The following is a 22,460-nucleotide window of genomic DNA, read 5'->3' as shown; positions in this document are numbered from 1 at the left end:
CACACACACACACACACACACACACACACACACACACACACACACACGGTTTTGAGTGAATAAAGAAATTGTTCTTGGAGTCTGAGACCTGGGTTCAGGTCCTTGCCTCTGAAACTCTGTGACCCTGGCCAAGACATTTAATGTCTCAGTGCCCCGGGGAAGACAACAGGTTGCAAAGAACGTACTGATCTGTATTAGGAAAGGGAGTTTTCTCACCATATAATTAAATCCCTGGCCCAGTCCCTCTCTCTCTCCTTCCCTGTATTTTGTTTTATATCCATGTATATCTCAGCACCATATTTGTAATAACAACCAGGATCAAAAAGAGCTAAAAGGGACCTCTGATGCCATTTCCTCTTATTTTACAGATAAGGAAACAGAGGCCTAGGGAGGAAAAATTGCCTAAGAGCACGTAGGTAGGAAGCATTTGGAGACTGGATTTGAACCCAGGTCCTCTGAGTCAAAAAGAGTAAGAACAGAAAAAGAAAAGAACAGAGCCGTTCAGCAAAAACAAACAAACCCACAAAACCAGAGTCTGACAACATATGCATCCTAGAACGTCCCTCATCCCCCACCTGTACGGTAAAAGAAAGGCCAAGGTCGTGTACAATTCTCCGAACCAAACTTGGTCATTAGAATTCTGCAGCCTTCGTTTTCATTCTGTTGTTCTTTCTCTTTCTATTTCTGTCGTCTTTGTGTATGTTGTTTTCCTGGCTCTCAGCACGCCTTTCTGAAGTGCCCACCACATACGAGGGCCTGTGCTAAACTAGGGACAAAAAGACAAAGAGCCTTCAGAAAGCTCACATTCTGCTGGGGGATGGACCATGTACCCAGATCATTAAGGAGGCGAGCAAGAACAGGGCAACTGGAAGAAGAAGAGGGGTGGGTATAGGTGACGGGAACCAGAGCTCTGGCCTCAGAGGGCCAGCTAGTCCAATGCCTTTGCTTTACAGAGGGGGAAACTGAGGCACAGAAAGGCAAAGGGACTTTCTCAGGGTCACCGAGGTAGAAAAGCATCAGTCAGGATTTGAACTTTTAATGATTCAGTTTCAGTTACTGCTTTATACATCATATTCACCCTGTGTCTGAGCTGAGCTTTGATGGAAAACAAGGATTGTTGTAGGCAGAGGTGAAGAGGGGGTCTGTGAGTGTATCCTAGCCACTACTCAGCCCACTGAATCCTCATCCATCCCATTCCTTGAGCCTCCCTGCTTGATGAACAAAAGGGCCAATATGGCTCTTCTTCACTTGCCCCACATGAAGACCCTGTTCTATGAGGAAACCTCCATTTTCCCCTGGATGCTTTGACTTCATCCAGCTAGGGTATCCATTGCTGGCCTTGTGAAACTGCCTTCTGAATAGGAAATGACTGAGAATCCTGTTTCCTTCAGACATTTAAATAAATGTTTGATGAGTGAATGAGTGAGGACTTCCCTCGATCTTTCCTGGCTTAGCTATAATTACTCCTAGCTTCATCCTTTCCAGGTCTTTCCCCTGGGCTCTGCTGGGAAGAGCCAAGGTCTGATACTGTCTAGTTTGTGCCTGTGCATTCTGCTTTATTCCTATCTCCGTCTTCCCTGTAACAGGATGGAATACTTCTGGAGCTTGGGGAAAGGGGGAGTACCCTGAGAAGGCCAAGTTTAATCAGGCTTCCTCTTCCTCACGTGGAAAATGTTAGGGAAACAGAGGCCCTTGGCTGGGGAGAGCAGTGGCACCCTGGCAGCTCAGTGAGGAGGGGGAGTGAAATGTGTTACCTAGCCTGTCTTTGCCCTTGGAAGTGTCCGCTGGGCATGGGGAGCTGGGCTTATGGCTCAGAGACTTTGGCTTACTTGTGGGGATCTCAGTCTTGGCCTGTTGAGCCCCTTCCCACCCACTCTTCATATCTGAGAGATCCCTAAGGTTCAAGAATATAGACCCCTCATTTCCAATGGCCTCTAGCATGATCAGTCATAGAATCATAGGCTTGGACAAAAACGAATGGAGAAGCATGTCACTGTGTGCCATTGTATGTGGGATACAAACAGAAAAGCAAGGCAGCCCCAGCTTTCAGGGAGCTCATGTTCCTTTTTAGGGGAGACAGCACATGTAGGGAGGGTTCAGCTACAGAGTGGATCTCACAGTCTAGAGTCCTAAAGGTTGTGGAGGGAACCTGGAAGGTAAGGTCCACTGCCATTAAGAAGTGGAGCAGGGGATTCTGGGTTCCCTCTGGCAGGGATGGGAGTGGAAGGGTCATTGTTAGGAGGAGAAAATTGGCAGGGAGCTTGGTTATGGAGTCTAGGGAAGGGGCAGGGAGGTCCTGCTTGGCACCAGTTTCACTTAAGCATCCCCGCCCTGGACACTCCCACATGAGATCTGTAATTAGGGCCAGAAACTACTGTGGAGACCATAAATTTCAATGGACACGTTTTACAGATTAGGTTGAAGCCAAGGGACCTCAAGTGATTTGTCTCAAGGCCACACAGGTAGTAAGTAAGATCTGATCCTCGGTTCTCAAACTCCAAATCCAGCACTGTGGTACTGTGCTGTCTACCAGGCAATCCATGAACAAGCATTTATTAAGCACCTACTGTGTTCCAGGCACTACACTAGGTACTGGGAAAACAAAGACAACAATAGACTCTACCCTTTAATACATAGATTACATTCTATAAGGGGTCAACACATGTATGTGTAAATACGGACCAAGTAAAAATAAAGGTAATTTCAGGGAGAGGGATTAACATTTGGAGGGATTGGGTTGGCTAGGTGGTGCAGTGAATAGAATACTGTCCCTAGAGTCAGGAGAACCTGAGTTCAAATCCAGCCTCAGACACTTAACACTTACTAGCCATGTGATCTTGGGCAAGTCACTTAACCCAATTGCTCTGCCTTACCCCCTCCAAAAAGCAAAGCAAAACAAAACAAAACATTTGGAGGAATCAGGGCAGACCTCCTCTGGTATTTGAGCTGAACTTTGAAGGAAACCTGAGATGGACTCTGGACTCCCTTAGGTAGACAGCCTTTGAACCAGCTGGGGAAGAAGAGGTGACTTCTTAGGGGTAACTTCCCTATTTCCCATCAATACTGTATGGCCTTCTCACAACTCAACATTTAGTGATTCAGGCCATTGTTGTCTCCCTTTGCCTCCCCTAGAAAAAAAAAATGAAAGAATTCCAAGCAACTCTGCAGACCACAAGGCACACGCGGTCTGCCTTCTAGAGGGCAGCGACCTTGTGGTCCCTGTGGTGGCTTCATGCACAGAACCTCTCACTCGCATGCACTGCTCAGGCCTGCCTCCCTCCCACACATTCCAGTCCAAGGCTTCAGTAATAGCTGGTAACGGCATGAAAGGAAGCCAGGGAGAACACAGATGCCCTGACAACTTAATGGCGATGTTCAGGGCTGAGGTGGGGGGAGAGGATAGGAGGTTTGGAACAGGTGCAGCTGCTGGAGAACAGCCTAGAGGTATCTCTGAGCTGATCCACAAGTATTCAGAGCCATCAGTGAGTGGTGATGCCTGGGCTCAAGCCATCAGCAGGCATTTATTTAGGAGCCTTCTCAGTGGCAGGCACCTGTGCCAAGTGCTGGGGCTGCAGAGACAGGAGAGATAGAAGCCCTTTGGCCATGATGAGTTTACATGGGTGGTGAAAGGAGCCCCTGGAAGATGTGAAGTATGGGGTCAGCATTGATCTTTAGTCTGTTAGGATGGGTTTGTGCAGTGGGAAGGGGGGGGGTGTGCCTGCTTGTGAGTCTGTGTTATCAAATCAAGGAAATCTAGACTCATTGGTTGCCTGAATTTGACCAGCCCAGCTGACTTGGGCCACCTAGAAAAGTTTTATATATCATGGAAAAAGCCTTGCATTTGGAGTCAGAAGCCCTACTGACCACTTACTAGCTGAGTAACCTTGTTAGGGTGGCTTCATCTCTCTCAGCCTGGTTCTTTTGTGATATGAGGATTATTGAGGAGTCTCTCATTCAGATGGGTCCCTTGGGTTAGCAGTGGACTCATCAAGTCCTTTCCCTGGCTTTGAGCAGCCTGTCCCCATCCCCTTACCCTTTCCCCACACCACCTTAGTCCTGAACATCTCTACAAAGCAGCCAAGATATCTGTGTGGTGTCTTCCATGTTATACTCATTTTGAGCAAGTAACTCCCTGTGAAGTGATAAAATCTCCACAACTCAGGTTAACCTGCTCAGTGGGGAGTGGGATACTTGGCTTTTGGCCACTTGGGCTGATGGGGTGGGGGAGAGGCAGGAGGGACCCTCTCCCATGCTGGGCACAGTCCCAAGTCAGGCAGTTTTCAAGATTGGGAGACCATTGTTGATTCCATGGAGAATGCCCGTGGCCCTAGTATCCAAGGAAAGAAGCCTTACCTTTGTCAAGTTTGAATTTTGGTCACAGACATCATACAGAAACGACTTGGGCCTTCAGTCATCCAAGTGGGAGAATGCTCCTAGATAGTCCTCGGGTGGGGTCTCTAAATATTTCCTGGAGGAGCAGTCATTTGGAAGGAAAGCAACTGCAATGTGATTCCTAGTTGGTAGCTGCCTTGCTCTTTATAAATGAAGGAGATATGGGAACAGACTCATTAACCCTTTCAGCACCAAGCTCTTGGACAGCTCCCACTACTTCCTGTTCTCACCTCTTAGCCCTGCTGTGTTGGAGTAGAGCATCTGGGCCTATACTTTAAAAGTCTGAGTGGTGCTGGCAGCAGCAGTTAGGGGGTTAACTGCAGCTCGAGGCTCCCTTGTCCCTCTCCTCCTCCTCCTGATTCTTCTCTAAAGGAAGCTTATGGTGAAATTATAGAACCAGACCTGGCTTTTGAGGACCCTACTATTAAACCCTGGCCCAGCTTGGCCACAGAACCGCCCCCTCATCCCCACCCTGTAGTCCCCTGGCATTAGAGCCTTGGCACCCTCTCTCATGGGAAAAGATTTGAGGGAGCTAGGAGGGCTGATTTAGGGATTGCTCTCGCTTTCTCCCTCACACCCAGTCTTAGTCTTGGCCCCCCAGGGGGGACTGGACTCAGTCTAGAAATGACACCAGGAGGGGAGGGGTTCAGGAAGTGACATCGCTCAGCCTGCCCCCGCCTCCTTATTCCCTATAAAAAGCAGAATGGTGACTCAGAGAAGAGAGTTGGGAGCTTCCTGCCTCCTGCTCCTGCTGTTAATTTTTAGACTTGGAATTAGGCAGGAGGCAAAGGAAACGGCAGCTTGGAATAAGCGTCTGACATGTCATTAAGCGGGCGGCTCTGACAATGCTGCCGCCGCCTGACTCTGAGCAGCCTCTGAGTGTGCAGCGAGACCTGTGCCTTCTGGGGCTCTGGGGTCTGGTGCAAGGGGGGGACTCTCTCACAACCGAGCCCTAGCCAAGGGGGCTGGTGAATGGTGTGGAGCGAGCCATGGCGGCAGGGGGCCGGCGTCGGCGCCCACTGCGCTACCCTTCCCTGGCAGCCCTGGTAGAAGATTCTCAGTGGCCTTTCTTGTTCCTTGTCACAGACTTCAGCTACGGGGCCGACGACTACGACGGGGAGGGGAATGAGGAGCAGAAGGTGCCACCGGAGGGCTCGGAGACCATGCCATACATCGATGAGTCACCCACTATGTCCCCCCAGCTCAGCGCCCGAAGCCAGGGTGGTGGGGATGGCATCTTGCCCACCCCCCCAGAAGGTTTGGGACCTGTGGTAGGTGACTCTTCTTTTCTTTTTCTGCCTTGGAGAAAGGGGGGGGGCATGGCTCTTAAAGACTGATAGTTGTCAGAAATGTTTTGGGGGAAGGATGAGGGTGACTGAAATATATATTCTGAGCCCCAGTTCTGGCTTCCATTAATAGCTATCCATCAGCCTTTCAGTTGTTGCATTTACTTTGGCTAGTTTATAATTATGGGATCCTAGAATGACTTCTAGATAATTCACATTCCTTCTGCCCAGTTGCTTCTCTCTCTTCCTTTTGCTCACTCTTTACATAGCCCCTTCTCTCCTGTCTACTTCTCTTCTCCCTGTGGTCTGTCCCTTTACCCTATGTCCTCCTCCTTTTCCACTCCGTCTGCTTAGCTTTTGTCTCCTGGTTGCCCTGGCTTCCCTTTGCTCATTCTCTCTCACCCCCTTTCTGAAAAGGAAGAGAAAGCTCAGGGGGAAATGTCACGCCAGAGTTTAGACTGACCTTTCTGTACTCCTGGGCTTGCATCCCCTTCTCTCTCTCTCTGTTTCTCCCTCTCTCTCTCTCTCTCTCTCTCTGTGTGTGTGTCTCTCCTCTCTCTCTTTCCCTCTCTGTCTCTTTTTCCTCTCTGTCTCTCTGTCTCTGTCTGTCTCTCTCTGTCTGTCTGTCTGTCTCTCTCTCTCTCTCTCTCTCTCTCTCTCTCTCTCTCTCCCCTTTCTCTCTGTCTCTTTCTCTCCCCCTTTCTCTCTCTCTGTCTCTTTCTCTCTCCCTGTCTCTGTCTCTCTCCCTTCTGTCTGTCTCTGTTTTTCTGTCTGTCTCTCTCTCTGTGTCTCTCTCTCTCTGTCTGTCTGTCTGTCTCTCTCTCGTGTTGTGGTGTGTGAGAAAGACATACTGAGACAGACAGACTGAGACTGAAACAGCCTGAGACAGATGTGGTGGGGGGAGGTAGGGAAGCTGGAGGCAACCTTAGCCTTTCCTTCCTGGACATGTAGCTCATGGTGATTGCTGCCTTTTGGCCATGGGCTCCTGTGGAGGGAAGGGGGGGGGTGTTGTCTCCTTTTCTTTCATTCTAATGCAGGACTTCTTGATCTAGGGTCCCAGAATGGTTGGGATCTTTGGCAGGTTGTCTCCTCTATGTCTTCTGCCTTAGGGAGAGGCATTTGTGGGTCTTAAAGGGCTAGGAATTGTCAAGGATAGATTTCAGGGGTCTATCAACTTGGATGGGAAAAATTATATATTTTTACTAACATGTAACTGAAATTTAGCAATTCCTTCTAGTATGAATTTTAAAAACAATCTTATTATGAGAAGGGGTCCATAGGGTTCAAGCAGCTGCCAAAGAGGTCCGACCCATGACATAAAAAAAGGTTTGGTAACCCTGCCCTGTTGGGCTGCCTCAGAATGAGCCCTTAGAACCTCGGAAGATGCCCCTTTGCTCGTTTTTTCAGGTGCTGTCCTGCTTGTGTGCATGGCTCCAACCTCTTTTTTTTAAAAGGCGCTAGAAAGAGAATCTCACTGGATTGGGCTCCCAAGAGTTCCTGGCTGGCAAGGGGATAGGGGGAGGGAAAAATCAGGGCCCAGCCACATCTCACTGTGCACCCCTTCCTTGTTGCTGCTGGGTTCTTGTCTCTTCCCCTCCTTGGAGTTCGCGCCCCCTCTTCACACGCCCCCTTGGTGGAGGTTGGCTGTTATAGCCTTTGGCAGCAGCGGCCTTGACGACGGGCTTTTCCACTTGGGGGAAGCCACCATGTTGTCATAGCAACTGAGACCCAATGCAGACTACCATAGAAATGGCACCAAGCGCCTGCCAGGCGTGATGAGAGTGGGGAGGGGCGGATATTGGAGATGGGGCCTCCTGCTGACAGGCAGTGCTGGAGGGGCTACCTTTAGATGAAGTGGGGGATATAAAATTCTGTTATTAGTCATGTTAGTTTGGTAGAAATGAGCAGGGATGCTGATGGGGCTGGGGGAAGGCTGCCATGCCAGGCAGGCCTCAGGGGTTCATTTACCATTTCCACCCCCAAGCCCAGTAAGTGACCCTTCTGGTTACCCCGGTTGCCCAACTTCTCCTTGAGCAGCTAGATTTACAGAGTGCTAGAGATGAAAGGATTCTTAGAGACTATTGAGTTAGTCAGTAAATGGTTATCAAGTCCCTACTGTATGCTAGGCATTGTGCTAAGTGCTGGGAGTCATACTGACAGTGGAGCATGGAGAGTCCGACTGTAGGAACCATGGCAGGCCTATTGGTGCTTGGTCTGTGTGTGGTGGGACATCAAGGAGGACAGTCAGAAGACAGACAGACAGACTCCACAGACGGGTGGGGGAGGGGAGACAACTTGGGGACAGCCCGTTCTGCTTTGTTCCACGCAGAATGGGAGCCTGACAAATGTTTGCTGACTTGAATTAGCAACACAGGATCATGGCTTTATTTCTAGAAGGATACTCGGAATTCATGCAGCTCAGGGTCCTCATTGTACAGTGGGGAAATGGAGGCCCAGAATGGGAAAGCAGCTTGCTTAAACTCTCACAGCTAGTGACTGTAGTGGAATTTAAATGCAAATCTTCCTGGTTCTGAGACCAGTGCTTTCTTCTACCTAGACCGATCCAATCAATATTTACCAAGAGCTTACTCTGTGCCATGGGCAGCGAGGTGCTACAGGGGGAAGAGTATAGGGCCTGAAGTCTGGAGGAGTCATCTTTATGAGTTCAAATCAGGTCTCAGATACTTACTGGCTGTGTGACTCTGGGGAAGTCACTTACCCTTGTTTGCCTCAGTTTCCTCATCTGTTAAATGAGCTGGAGAAGGAAATGGCAAACCACGCCAGTATCTTTGCCAAGAAAACCCCAGATGGGGTCCCAACGTTGAATACAACTGAAAAAATGAGTGAACAACATGTTCCATGCAAAGTTTTGTAGGTGGGCATGGATAGAAGAGAGGGATGAGGAAGGAAAGGGAGAGAGACAGAGACAGAGAGACAGACAGAGAGAGGAAGGAGAAGGAGGAGGAGGAGGGAGGAGAGGGAGAGAAAGAAGGAGAGGATGGGAGGACAGAGAGAGTGTGTGTGGTTTTTGAAGCTTCTCTAGTGCTATGGGGCACTGTCAAAAGATTTTAACCTCCTCCCTTCTCCCTGGCTATCTCCTGCATTCCCATGCCCAGCTCCCTTCTTCTGCATCGCTGGTGCCATCTAGTGAGCCCCAGTGATACTGCTGTTTGCATCTGGGGTGTCTGAGCTCAGAAATAGAATATTAGAACTGAAATCATTTTACAAGGAGAGGGCGAAGGCCTGTTACAAGAGGGATTAGACTTGGTCTTGGCCCCAGAGGCCAAGGAGCTCAGCCTAGGGAGAAATTTCACAGCTAATAGAGCTGTGGCAGAATGAATGCTCTGCTTCTGGAGATGGTGCCTTCTTCTCCAATGGAGGTCCTCAGATGGAGGCGAGGTGACCGTCTGGAGGGGATGTTATGGTGGGGGATCTTCAGCTGCCTTCTATGGCCCCTGTGTTCCCTTCTTACTCTCAAGACTCTGAAGCCAGACAAGGGAAGTAAATTACGGAAGCTCCAACAGCTAGTTAGTAGCAGAGCTGGGACCAAAAGTTTCTGTAGTGTAGCAGAAAGAATGCTGGACTTCTAGTTAGAGGAACCTGGTTTAAATCCTACAGCTATTCATTCTCACCCATGAGACTTTGGGAAAGTTATTCCACATTTCTCAGCCTCAGTTTTGCCCTCTGTAAAAAAGGAGTTGGACTCAATTCACCCTAAGGTCCTTCCAGCTTTAATCCCATAATCAGGATGCCAGTTTCCCTTCTCCTAACTCACTAGACCAAAATACAGAGACCTAGGCATAAATTGGGGGGAGTCTCCCCAATAAATACTTCCCTCTCTGTTCTAACACTGTTTCCTTTTATGTAGGAAATTCTAATAATCGCCCTATGCCAATTCCCTCATTACCCCCTCCCTCACCTCTGCTTCTGCTGATTGGAAGATCAAGATAGCAGAATATGGTTCCCCTAGCTTCAGACATCAGAAGTTTTTAATTACCTCCCAACTCTAATTGCCCCAGTTAGGATTCTGTTTGAGCCTGTGTCCTACTAATCTACTCTCTCTGAGGGGAAACTCTGCTGGCTTGACTTGGCATGAGCCCTTCTTTTCCTGAGTCCCCAGGGATGTTCACATGAAATAAAGAAATTGAGTCGTTACATCCAGACAAATGATTTATTTAGCAAGGCATGCGGTTGTGGGAACAAATCAGGTCCAAGGCTCTCAGTAGCAAAGACCCAGAATCTTAGTTTCTACACAGTTAACATATAATTTTGAGGGAGGGAAAAACAGGATTATTGGGAAAGGGAGAGGGGTAGTTTTGTGACATTCCTTAAATCAGGGGACCTTTAGGAAGGGGGAAAATTTTGTGACCTCTCCAAAACCAGGTGACTTATAAACTGCTAAAACTTAGCTTCACAAAATGGTGGAGAAAGGCAAAATGGAGTCACTGGTGTTATTTTTCTTGTAACAGGATTCAGTGTTTTGGTAAAGGACTTAAATGTTCCTGGCACAGGTCTCCCTCAGTCTGGTGTGTCAGAGCCCCTCCCCATCAGGTTTCCTGTGGTGATCCTGGCAGCCTGGGGGATTCTGGGTTGGGCCTGACCATTGTTCTGGCCTCTCTTGTTTCTGGGCAGCAACACCAGCCTGGTGCTCATGCTGTCTGTGCTCTGGGCACCCATGCCTGAAATGGGGTCTCGCTGTCATTCTCTTCTTCCTGTGCAGCTCACACCAGGAGGCTTAGGAAGAGTGTAGTAAGCTGGGCCTTGGAGGGAATGTAAGATTTGAATAATTAGACAGCGGCTGAGGCAGGAAGGCCTCTCAGTTCCTAGTGTTTGAAGGATGAAGTTAGGATGAGAGAGATGGCATTCTTTGTATATCTCCTTATTAAAAAAATAATTGAATCTATCTTTATATGGCACTCTACTTTGCTGTGGGACTGTGGTCAAGTCACTTGCCATCTCAACCTCAGTTTCCTGTAAAATGAGGATAATCAGACTTGCAGTCTCTTCCTCCCTCCCAGGGGTTGCACTGAGGAAATCACTGTCCCCTTACAGTAGTCTCTAAATCTGAGTTATAATTCCAGCTACTTTTGTACATGTTATCTCATTCAATCCTTCCCAATCAGTCCTGTAAGTTAGGTTTGTAGAATCTTAGATCTAGACCTGGATCTAGAGTTCAATTAGTCTCATCTTTTCATTGTACAGATAGACAAACTGAGGCCCAGGAAGCTAAAGTCGCTTAGCCAGGGTCACACAGGTAGTAATCACAGAAGCAGGTCTTCATACTCCAAGTCTGGAGTGCTTCTATTATGTCTCACTACCATCCCAGCGTGGGCATGAAAGTAAGATTGCCCCTTTTGTGCAAAACATAGAGGCTCAAGAATTCACATGCCTACCCAAGAACAAGAACTGATGATTAGCAAAGCCAGAACTTAGAATATTGTTTGTTGTTCGGTCATTAGTCATTCCGATCACGTCTGACTCTTTATGACTCCATTTGGGGTTTTCTCGGCAAAGACACTATGAACTGGTTTGCTATTTCCTTCTCCAGCTCATTTTACAGATGAGAAAACCAAGGTAAACAGGATTAGGTGACTTGCTCAGGGTCACACAGCTAGTAAGTGTCTGAGGCTGCATTTGAACTCAGGTCTTCCTCACTCCAGGCCTGATGCTGTCTCCACTGCACCACCTGGAATATCACAAGTTTCTCTGAGGCTCCTAGTTCAACTGCCTTATTTTGCAGATGAGGATACTAGACCCAGGAAGGATAAGTATCTTGCCCAAAGTCACACAGCTAATAAGTCTCAGAGGCAGGATTTGGATCCTGGACTTTGAAGTCCAGTTCTCTTTCCACTGTAACTAACAAGCTTGTGGTTTGGGATTTGATGCTGCAGAAATAGAATATATGCCCTAATTGAACTGCTTTGCTATAAAGCTCATTAGGCCCTGTCCCCTGGCTTCTGGCAGAGGCTGGGTAAGCAGTGGTTGAATGCAGGAGATTTCAGAAAAGGAAGTAGGTAGATTCTGCATAGTATTCAGGCTACAGTCTTCCCAGCAGTGGAATGCATTATTAAAGTGATGATTTATGAGCACTTAAAAAGTAACCATGGGGGCAGCCAGGTAGCACAGTGAGTAAGAGCACCAGCTCCAGTGTCAGGATGACCTGGGATCAAATCCAGACTCAGACACTTAGTACCCACCCAGAAACACCTGGCTGTGTAACCTTGAGCAAGTTACTTAACCCCAATTGCTTGGGGGCGGCCAGGTGGTGCAGTGAGTAAGAGCACCGGCCCCAGAGTTGGATGACCTGTGATCGAATCTGGTCTCTGATACTTAGCACCACACCCAGAAATAACTGGCCATGTAACCTTGAGCAAGTTACTTAACCCCAGTTGCTTAAAAAAAAAAAGTAACCACAGATTTTTTTAAGAACAAAGTGTGCCAAACTAATCTTATTATACTAATTATAGTATGTTGAAGAGTGCCTTGAATACCTGGATGCAAACAAGGCATTTGACAAAGGCTCCCAAGATGCCTTTGTGGACAGGTTGCAGAGATATAGATTAGATAATAGTACAATTAGGGCAATTAAGGACTAGGCCCCAAAAGAGAAAAAATGAATGGATCCATGTTAGCCTGGAGAGGCAGAATGGACACAGGACTCTAACGTTGCTTCTCAACTAATCCATGTGGAATCCTAGATCACAGAATCCTTGATTTTCACGGATGTGATACATATAGTATCACAGATAGCATTCTTTTCAGATTTGTGATGGCTTGGACCAGGCAGGGACAACTAATACATTGGATGGAAGGCTTGGGGTCCAAAGGAGTCATGGCAGGCTTAAATAGTGAGATGAATGGGAAAAAGATGAAATTTCATGGTGATGGATGTAAAATCCTATATTTCAGTTCAGAAAATCCACTGTATAAATAAATGCAAGACAGGGCAGGTATGGCTAGCCAGCTGTTGAAAAAAAATCTGGGAGTTTTAGCATCTGCTAACCTACCATGAGTCAACAGTACGATGTAAGAGCCAAGAAATGTACTGTCATCTTACTTCCTTAGGAAAGGCTCATTGTTCAGAATAGAGAGAGGATGATAATGTGTCCAACCCTCTCCTCGACTCTGGTCAGACCATTTCTAGACTGCAGTACTGAGTTCAGGGCACCAAGTTTTGGGGAAGATGTAGCCAAAGTACAGTCCATCTGGAGGAGAGAGATGACATTGGCAAGAGGACTTGAATCCATACCCTACAAGGATGGACAGAAGGAGCCTGAGATTGTGACACAGCCTGGAGTAGAGAAGACTGGGGGGTTGGAAAGAAGAGAGACATGAGGCCACGTCCTAGTGTGTGAAGAGGGATTTCCTTAGCTCCAGAGAAGAAAAATGTCATGGTGGTGAAGGGGCTGGCCTTGAGATAAGAAAGATCTAGGTTCATTCTGCAGAGCAAATCTGGAGCTATGCCCAAAGGGCTATAAAAATGTGCATACCCTTTGAACTAGCAATACCACTTCTAGAGCTGTGTCCCAAAGAGATAATAAAAATGGGAAAAGGACCCATATGTACAAAAATATTTATAGCAGCTCTTTTTGTGGTGACCAAGAATGGGAAATCGAGGGGCTGCCCATCAAGTGGGGAATGGCTAAACAAGTTGTGGTATATGAATGTAATGGAATACTATTGAGCTATAAGAAATGATGAACAGACAGACTTCTGAGAAACCTGGAAAGACTTTTAGGAGCTGATGCTGAGTGAGGGGAGCAGAACCCGGAGAACATTGTACACAGTAACAGCCACAGTGTGAGAGGACTGATTTTGATAGACTTAGCCCTTCTTGGCAATGCAAGGACCTAAAACCATTCCAGAGGACACATGATGGAAAACGCCAGTCACATCCAGAGAAAGAACCATGGAGTCCGAATGCAGAGTGAAGCAGACTATTTTCTTTTTTTTTCTTTCTCATGGTTTTTCCCATTCATTGTAATTCTTCTGTGCATCATGAGTAATGTGAAAATGTATTTAATAGGAATGTATGTATAAAACATATGAGATTGCAAGCTGCCTTGGGAAGGGAGGGGAAGGAAATATAAAATTTATGGAAGCAACTGTTCAAAACTAAAAATAAATAATTAAAATTAAAAAAAAAAAGAAAGACCTGGGTTCAGATCCTACCTTAGACAACTCACTAGCTCTGTAATCTCGATCTGAATTAGGACGCAGAGGCTGAGGTGGGGAGGGAACGTTAGCTTCAGTGTTTGAAGGATGAAGTTAAGATAGACAACAAGTCAGCAGGCATTTATTTAAGCGTCTGTTATGTGTTAGGCACTGTGAAAACTGAGGATACAAAGAGGTAAAAAAAAAAAAAGTCTCTACCTTCAAGGGGTTTACAGTCTATTGTGAGGATACCCCCATGATAAATGCAAGGAAGTTAACTAGAAGGTAGTTTGGGAGGGGAGGGCACTAGCAGTTGGGGGGTGGGGAATATCAGAAAAAGTGTTTTGGAGAGTTGGGATTCTTGACTTTTTTTGTGCCCTAGATCCCTCTGGCAGTCTAGAGAGACCTGTGGGCCCCATCTAAGAATAATTAAATCCATACAATAAATCTTTTTTATTTTTGGTAGTTAGGGTTAAGTGACTTGCCTAGGGTCACATAACTAGTAAGTATCAAGTGTCTGAGGCCACATTTGAACTCAGGTCCTCCTGACTCCAGGGCTGGTGCTCTGTTCACTGCATCACCTAAAATAAATTGTCTTAAGACTATGAAGGAAACCAAAGGCTAGGGGAGGGCATGAGATGTAATTTATTCCCATTCAAGTTTGTGAAGCCCCTAAAATCTGTCCTTGGGCTTCTAGGTTATAACCCCCCCCCCCAGTGTGGAAAGTGTTTTGAAAGAAGTTAGAGGTTCTCAGAGTCAGCAGTGAGGAGGAAATGCATTTAAGGCAGGGGATCAGGCCAATGCCAAGGCATGGAGAAGGGAGATATGGCGTGCCATGTGTAAGGAACAGAAAGGCTGCCAGCTGGGCTGGATTATGGAATGTGGGAAGGGTAGTGATTTATAGTGAAGCTGGAAGGAGACGAGCATTTATTAAGCTCCTAATGTCTGCCAAGTCCGGTGTGAGGCTAGAAAAGAGAGATCAGTGGGGCATCTATGAAGAGCTTGAAAGGCTATAGCTTGTCCTAGAGGCAGTAGGGAAGCCACTGAAGTTTACTGAGCAGGGTAGGGAGGTGTCAGACCTGCCCTCAGGCACAGTGAGGATGTATTAGAGACTAGACCTGAGTCAGGGAGGCCGATTAAGTGGCCATTGCAGTACTCCACCCAGCTAACCAAAGATTGTGTTACATTTCTGGGCTGGGTATCTCACTGTTAACTTGTGTTCCATTTTTGGACTGCTTGGGAGGTAGCGAGTCCCCCTCCATTTGAACAAAGGACACATATCCAAGTAGTCAAGGATATAGAGGAAGATTCATGTTCCGGTTGCATTTGGTCTGTGAGATACCTCTCCCCACCCCTACTCAAATATTCTGACTTCATGACTGAATACGGCTTTGAAGATGTTCTGGAAACTAATAGAGCTTTGAATATTGATATAATGTTATCATGTAACAGCATCTTATTAGCACAGGGCCTGGCACAGCATAGGAGGCTAATAAATGCTTGTCTCCACCCCCCCCCCCCAATATCCTTTGGAAACAAGTCTCTCCTCACCCTAATGGTTTTCTTCCAATCTTTCCTTCACCTGGTTCTCCTCCTCATTTCTCACCTGTTTGGATTCTACCCTCAGACCCTCTCTAAGCCCTCCCACATATGGGACTCATTAATCTCCACTTTGCAGATTTCACTCCTACCTAGGACCCTCTTCCTCCTCTGGGCAAATCTGCCTCTGTCACCTCCTTTTAAACCTTAGCCAAAATTCAGCACCTCCAGGAAGGGCTTCTCTGATCTAAAACTCAGGAATCAGTTACTGACTTAGGAGCAGGTACTAAGGCATCTTCCTTATGGAATGGTACTTCACAGTTGCTAATGATTTGATTTAAAAGGGTTCTTAAGTCATGGACAGGATGGCCATGTTCTCCCTCTTTCCAAAGAGATGATAAAGTCATAGCTAACATTTATTCACCAAAGTTCTTTATTAGGCCCCAGTGTGTATAGAGACCGTTCTGTGTTCTAGAAGGCATGCCAGCTGAATATAAGTTGCATTTGTAAGTCCTACCAAGGCAGACAGCCTTCTGCGTTTGTGCCCACAGGGAGTGGATAGAATGCCAGGCCTGTAGTCAGGAAGACCTGAGTTCAAATTTGGCCTCAGATATTTACTAGCTGTGTGACCTTGGTCAAGTCACTTAATCCCTCATCTATAAAATGAGCTGGAGAAGGAAATGGCAAATCATGACAATATTTTTTCCAAGAAAACTTCAGATGGAGTCATGAAGAGTTGGGCACAAGTGAAAAAATGGCAGAACAACATTAATATAGCACCTACTCTGCTAGGCATTTTACAGTGATCTCATTTGATGCTCACAGCAACCCAAGAGGTCGGTGCTATTATTATCTACTTTTTACAGATGAGGAAACTGAGGTAAACAAAGGTGAAGTGACTTGCCCAGGGTCACACAGCTAGTAAGAGTCTGAAGCTGCATTTGAACTCGGATCTCCCTGATTCTCAAGGCCTGGTACTCTATGGATTTCACCACCTGTTTGCTATCCAAGAAGCAGCCTAAGTTTGGGGAGCCTCATCAACAGACGTGCTATAAGGCAATGAATTTTTCAACCTTTCAACTCTTTAATAAAAATCATTGATATATTTTCTTTTTACATCACTTTTATTTACAAATTTTATTTGTAACTTATTATTTAAATTTTATATTCCATATAATATATATTACATAAATTTAAATTATGTAAATTTGTAATTTATCTTATTAACAAAAAATTTAAAAAGCGATTCAGGAAAACTAACAGATGCAGTAGTCCATACCCATAGGCCTCCACCCTGAAGAAGGGAGGAGAAGGCAGCAGAATAGCTCTGGGTTGATCTGCTTGGGTGAGGAGGGTTCCTGCTTCTTTGGAATCCTGGATACTAAAAGTAAAGGATTACGGCTTATTTATATTGGTGTTTTGAGGCTCCTTGCAACCTTGGGGAAGTACAAAGGGAAGCTTTTGTCCCTACTGCAGATGGGCACCCTGAGGTGGGTCCCACAGGCAGCAGGTGGCAAAGTCAGAATTTGCACTCAGCCCATCTGCTTCAGATGATGTATACTTTCCCAGCCTTCACACTGTTTTCCAGAGAGCAGGGACTTTACATTCTGCTGGTTTAACAGTCAGCCGTGGCTCCTGGGTCGAGTCAGCTCACAGTTGTTGTTAAGTATAGTGAAGAGGATACTGGATTTTAGATTCAGGATCTGGGTTCAAGTCCTGATCCTACTATTTACAACCTTGTGTGACTTTGGGCGGATCAGGTAATATCTCTGTTCTTCAGTGAAATGAGGGGATTGGACTGGATGACTTTGAGTCTCTTCCCCTTCTAAATCTTGTGGAATGCTGTTGATGTCATGTCTCTCACTCCCACTGAATATTCTCAGTGTCTTGTTTGGCTTTTTCCCACTTGCTTGCTATTGAGTGTTTCTCCACTAGTTGGTACTAGTGAGTCCACATCTTACGTCTTGTGGCTTTTACCTAGTTATTTCTGGTTTGAAAAGTGCTAAGAAACCGTTCAATACTAGGGCACTGTGAATGGATGAAAAGGCATTTATTAAGCCCGTACTGGATACAGAAACAGGCAAGGAAGGTGAGCCCTGCCCTCAGGGAGCTCACGTTCTAGGAACGGGAAGGGGGAAGAGCCATCCCTCTGGCCCCTGCATCTTCAGCTCTCAGCCTACCTTAACTGAGGGCCCTGGAGGCTGGAGGAGCAGGGAATCCGGACAGCTCAGAGATGGAGGCTTTGTTAGTGCCCAGTGACTGGAGGATTTGCTTCGGGGCCTCAGTTTTGATAGCTACAGGCCCCAGGGGTTCCTGTGCCTGAGAAGAAGGTGACATAGATGAAAGGTGAAAGGGTAGTGAGCTTGGAGTCAGGAGGGGCCTGTGTTCATGTCAAGCCTCTGACATTTTCTCTAACTGTGTGACCATGGACTAGTCACTTGACCACTCTGTGCTCTAGTGTCCCCATTTGGAAAATGGGAATGATAATACCGGTTATAGTGCTGTTGGAAAGATCCAAGGAGATTGATATATAGAGCATTTTGTAAGGCTTGTAAGTTAGAATGGATTTTTTAAATGTAAGAATTCTTATTTTTTTTAACATTCTTTTAAAAAATTTGAATTCTGACTCTTTCCTACCTTCCGGCTCCATCTCTCTCCCCCTTTGAGAAGGCAGGTGCTATGATATCCATTATACAGGTGAAGTTATGCAAAACATATTTTGAGATTAACCATGTTGCAAAGAAAACCCCCAAGAAAAATAAAGTTTAAAAAGCTTCATTATAATTGTTATTGTTAGTAGTTAGAGCTCTCCAAGAGAAAAATAGCCTGCTTCAGGAGGCTAGCTCTCTGGAGGTTTTCACAGGATCATGGAATCTCAAAGGCCATCTAGTCCAACCCATCCTGATTTTATAGATGGGAAAATGAAGGCTCAGGAAAGTGAAGTGATTTGTCCAAGGTTACACAAGTAATCCAAGGTGGGATTTGAACCCAGAGCTAGTGACTCCCTTCTCAGAGGCTCCGGCGACCATTTGTTATTATATATAGAAGGGTTTTTGGTCATCCTTTGTGAGTGAAAGTAGATGTGTTCTGAGGTTCCTTCAGGCTAAGATGTGATTTTTTTCAATGGGGGAGGGGAAAGAACCTTGTAATGCTGTGGCCCAGGGTTCTTAATCTATCCCATCCAACACCACAGCTGAAGTTGACATTCTGTGTAGTAGTCTGTAACCATAGCCTGCCCCCCCCCACCCCTTTACAAAGAAGGGAGGGAGTTGCATTCCGACGTTTCTTTTTTTAGGACCATACTCGGTCATTATGATTTTGCAGCATTCGGTATTGATTGTTTGGGAGCTGTTCTTGGCACTTACATTATTGTAATCATCTTGTATGTGGTGGCCCTGGTTCTTCTGACTTTATCATCAGTCCCTATAAATCTTCTCTGGATGCCCAAGGGACATTAAGCAGATGGCAGCTTATTAGAGGAGGCCAGCAGACGGGGCTAGTGTAAGGAAAGGATGGGGAAAAAGTGAGCCTATGAAAATCTGATCTCGTGAGGGGAGGTTGGTAGGACTGGGGATTCAGTAGTTAGCCTGGAGAGACGTTCTTTTGACTTAGGTAACTGACTTGTTTAGTCGTTTCTTTAGTCGTGTCTGACTCTTTGTTACCCCATAAGGGGTATTCTTGGCAGAGATACTGGAGTGGTTTGCCATTTCTTTCTCCATCTCATTTGACAGATGAGGAAACTGAGGTAAACAGGGTTAAGTGACTTGCCCAGGGTCTCACAACTAGTAGGCAGGATTTGACTCCCGACCCAGCGCTCTGTGCACTATGGCGCCACCTAGCTGGCCCCAGGTGACTAATTACTGCCTTTTGAATATTTGACAAAGGCAATTATGTGAATAAGGAATGAACTTGCTCTGGATAGCTTCAGATCTCCCAGACCATTGGGTTGGTGGGAGTTTTGTGGAGTCTGGTTTGGGCTCATTATTAGGAGAAACTTCCTGTCAGAGAAAAATAATGGAATGGGTTACTTGGGGGGGGGGCGGCAATAATAATAGTAATAAATGGTAATAGTATGATTTGATGAGCCTGCAAAAGCTGGTCCTTATAGAACACTTCACTGACATTATTTACTTAAGCCTAGAATCCCCTGAGAGGTAGATACAGGAGGTATTATTATCTTTGTTTTATGGCAACAAAAGCTGGAACACAAAGCAGTTGAATTGTGTCAGTGGTGTCAGAGGCTTTCTGGCTTCAGGTCAAGCATTCCCCCCATTATGCCATCTCCCTCCCACTTAATAAAGCTCCCGCTGGAGAGACTGGACACTCCCAGAGAGCAGGGACTGTCTTTCCCCCGCCCTTGTATCTCCATCACTTCATACAATGCCTGGCACATAGTAGGTGCCTAATAAATGCATATTGACTTTTGGCTTGACTACATTCAGCAAATTTTTATTAAGTACCTGCTGTATGCCAGACATTGGGAATTCAAAGGCAAAAAATGAAAGTCTTTTCCCTCTAGGAGTTTGCATTGTATTGGTAAGGGTAATGCTGCCTCTTTGTCACCAGAAATAGAGGCAGAAACTATATGACTGTTGGGGATGTTGTAGAAGCAATTAAAAAGCAATATAAAAGCAATGACGGAGAGAGTGAGTGAGATCATATACTATGTCCCCTTTTGCACTAAGATTTTATGCCTCTGTGTCATAGAAATATTGCTCTGGAACTGAGAGAGTCCTTCACAGGTTATCTAGTGATTCCCCTCCCCCATTTTACAGATCAGGAAACTGAGGCCCTTAAAGGTTATGTGACTTGCCTAAGGTCACAGTAAGTGAATTCTGACTCAGAGTACAGTATTCTTTCCCCTGAAACACTTGAGGCCTAGACTAAAATAGTAGCAGTGGAGAAAGAGAAGGGACAAATTGAAGAATCGACAGGATTTGGGGGAGCAAAGGAGTAAAAATTACCCCAGAGTTTTAACCTCAAGTGAGTGGGAGAATGACAGATGTAGGGAAATCAGAAGGAAAAGCTGGTTTAGGGTAACAGTGGAGGACTTTGATTTGGAACGTCCTGAGTTTGAGGTTACAGTGGGGTATCTGGGCGGAGGCGGGTCCAAGGGGCCATTAGAGATTCAAGCATGGAGCTTGGAACTGGGGCTAGAGAGAGGTGAGTCATCTGGAGGGAGGGAGGGAAGGGGGAGAGAGAGAGCACATGATGCAGACTCAACCTTGAGAAAGGATGAGGTCTCAAAGAAGGGGTGGGGAGAAACAGCAACCAGGAAGGGAGAAGGGGGGGAGGAGACTAGGGGAAGAGATTTCCAAGGAAGGTAGTCACCTGTGTCAGATATCCCAGAGGAGGAAAAAAGAGACTCCTGGAAGGATTTGGTACAAAGGTGGCCATTTTTAAAATAGTATTTTATTCCCCTCCCCCCCAATTACATGTAAAAATAGTTTTCAGCATTCATTTTTATAAAATTTTGAGTTCCAAACTTTTCTTCTTTCCTCCCCTCTCCCCAAGACAGCAAATAATCTGACATAGGTTATATACATACAATCATGTTAAACATATTTCCACATTAGTCATGTTGTGAAAGAAGAATGAGAACAAAAGGGAAAAACCATGAGAAAGGGAAAAAAAGGTGAAAATAGTCTGCTTCAATCTGCATTCAGACTCCATAGTTCTTTCTCTGGATGTGGACAGCATTTTCCATCATAAGTCTTTTGGAATTGGGGTGGCCAGGTAGCTCCGCAAGTAAGAGCACTGGCTCCAGTGTCAGGATGACCGGGATCAAATCCAGACTCAGATACCCAGAAATAACTGGCCGTGTAACTTTGAGCAAGTTACTTAACCCCGATTGCTTTAAAAAAAATAAGTCTTTTGGAATTGTCTTAGATCATTGTATTGCTAAGAAGAACTAAGTCTATCAAAGTTGGTCATCACACATTGTTGCTGTTACTGTGTACAATGTTCTGGTTCTGCTCACTTCACTCAGCATCAATTCATGTACATCTTTCCAGGTTTTTTAAAAATCTGCCTGCTCATCATTTATTATAGAAGAGTAGTATAACATTCATATACCACAACTTGTTCAGCCATTCCTCAATTGGTGGGCATTCCATTCAATTTACAACTCTTTTCCACCACAAAAAAAGAGCTGCTATGAATATTTTGTATGCGTGGGTCCTTTTCACTTTTTTTATGATCTCTTTGGCATATACACCTAGTAGTGTGGTATTAGTGAATCAAAGGGTATGCACATTTTTATAGCCCTTTGGGCATGGTTCCAAATTGCTCTCCAGAATGGTTGGATCAGTTCACAACTCTACCAATAATTCATTAGTTTTCCAATTTTCCCACATCTTCTCCAACATTTCTCATTTCCCTTTTCTGTCATATTAGTCAATCTGATAGGTATGAGGTGGTACCTCAGAGTTGTCTTAATTTGCATTTCTTAAATTGCATAGTAATTTAGAGCATTTTCTTATGATTTTAGATAGTTTTAATTTCTTCCTCTGAAAACCACCTGTTCATGTACTTTGACCATTTATGAATTTGAAAATGATTTTTATTCTTATAAATTTGACTCAGTTCTCTATATATTTTAGAAATGAAAAAAGGTGGTCATTGTTGACTGGAGCGGATGGTTTGGGGAGAATGGTAGGGATGGAAGCCAGCATGGTAAGGAAATTGAATGTTTGGGTATAAACAGTCATTAAAAAAAACTGGTTGGGAAGGAAATGGAAGACTCGACTATATAGTGGTCATGTGGGAAAGAAAGGAAGAAATCTTTGTGTGAAAATTTCCTAAAATATACTAGTTCTTGAGGAGGAGACTGGGTTCAAATCTCATCTCTGATGCCTGGGGCAACTAGGTGGCGCCATAGTGTACACAGCCCCTGGCATCAGGAAGACTCATCTCCCTGAGTTCAGATCTGGCACCAGACACTTACTAGCTGTGTGACCCTGGGCAAGTCACTTCACCCTGTTTAACTCAGTTTCCTCAATCTGTAAAATGAGCTGGAGAAGGAAATGACTAAACCACTCTAGTATCTTTGCTAAGAAAAGCCCAGATGGGGTTAGACATGACTGAAGT

The 22,460-nt window shown here is 45.6% G+C and overlaps 1 protein-coding gene across 3 annotated transcripts in view; it reads left to right on the top strand.

Annotated features, from left to right (window-relative positions):
- ABR (ABR activator of RhoGEF and GTPase) overlaps positions 1-22,460 on the top strand; it is a 300,539-nt gene that overhangs the window by 119,829 nt on the left and 158,250 nt on the right. For 2 of the 3 annotated variants that reach the window (XM_069089720.1, XM_069089721.1), the window contains exon 2: positions 5,479-5,663. In XM_069089720.1, the coding sequence (XP_068945821.1) occupies positions 5,479-5,663 (185 nt within the window). Of the gene's footprint in view, positions 1-5,125; positions 5,664-22,460 lie in introns of those variants that run through there. The other variant, XM_069089723.1, reaches the window with a different exon arrangement.

This window comes from Petaurus breviceps, unplaced genomic scaffold, assembly GCF_028583685.1.
Source record: "Petaurus breviceps papuanus isolate PSGF00001 unplaced genomic scaffold, PetGlider_PUasm1.0 186, whole genome shotgun sequence".
NCBI classification, from domain to species: Eukaryota; Metazoa; Chordata; class Mammalia; order Diprotodontia; family Petauridae; genus Petaurus; species Petaurus breviceps.
This window is presented reverse-complemented; position numbering and strand designations above follow the sequence as displayed.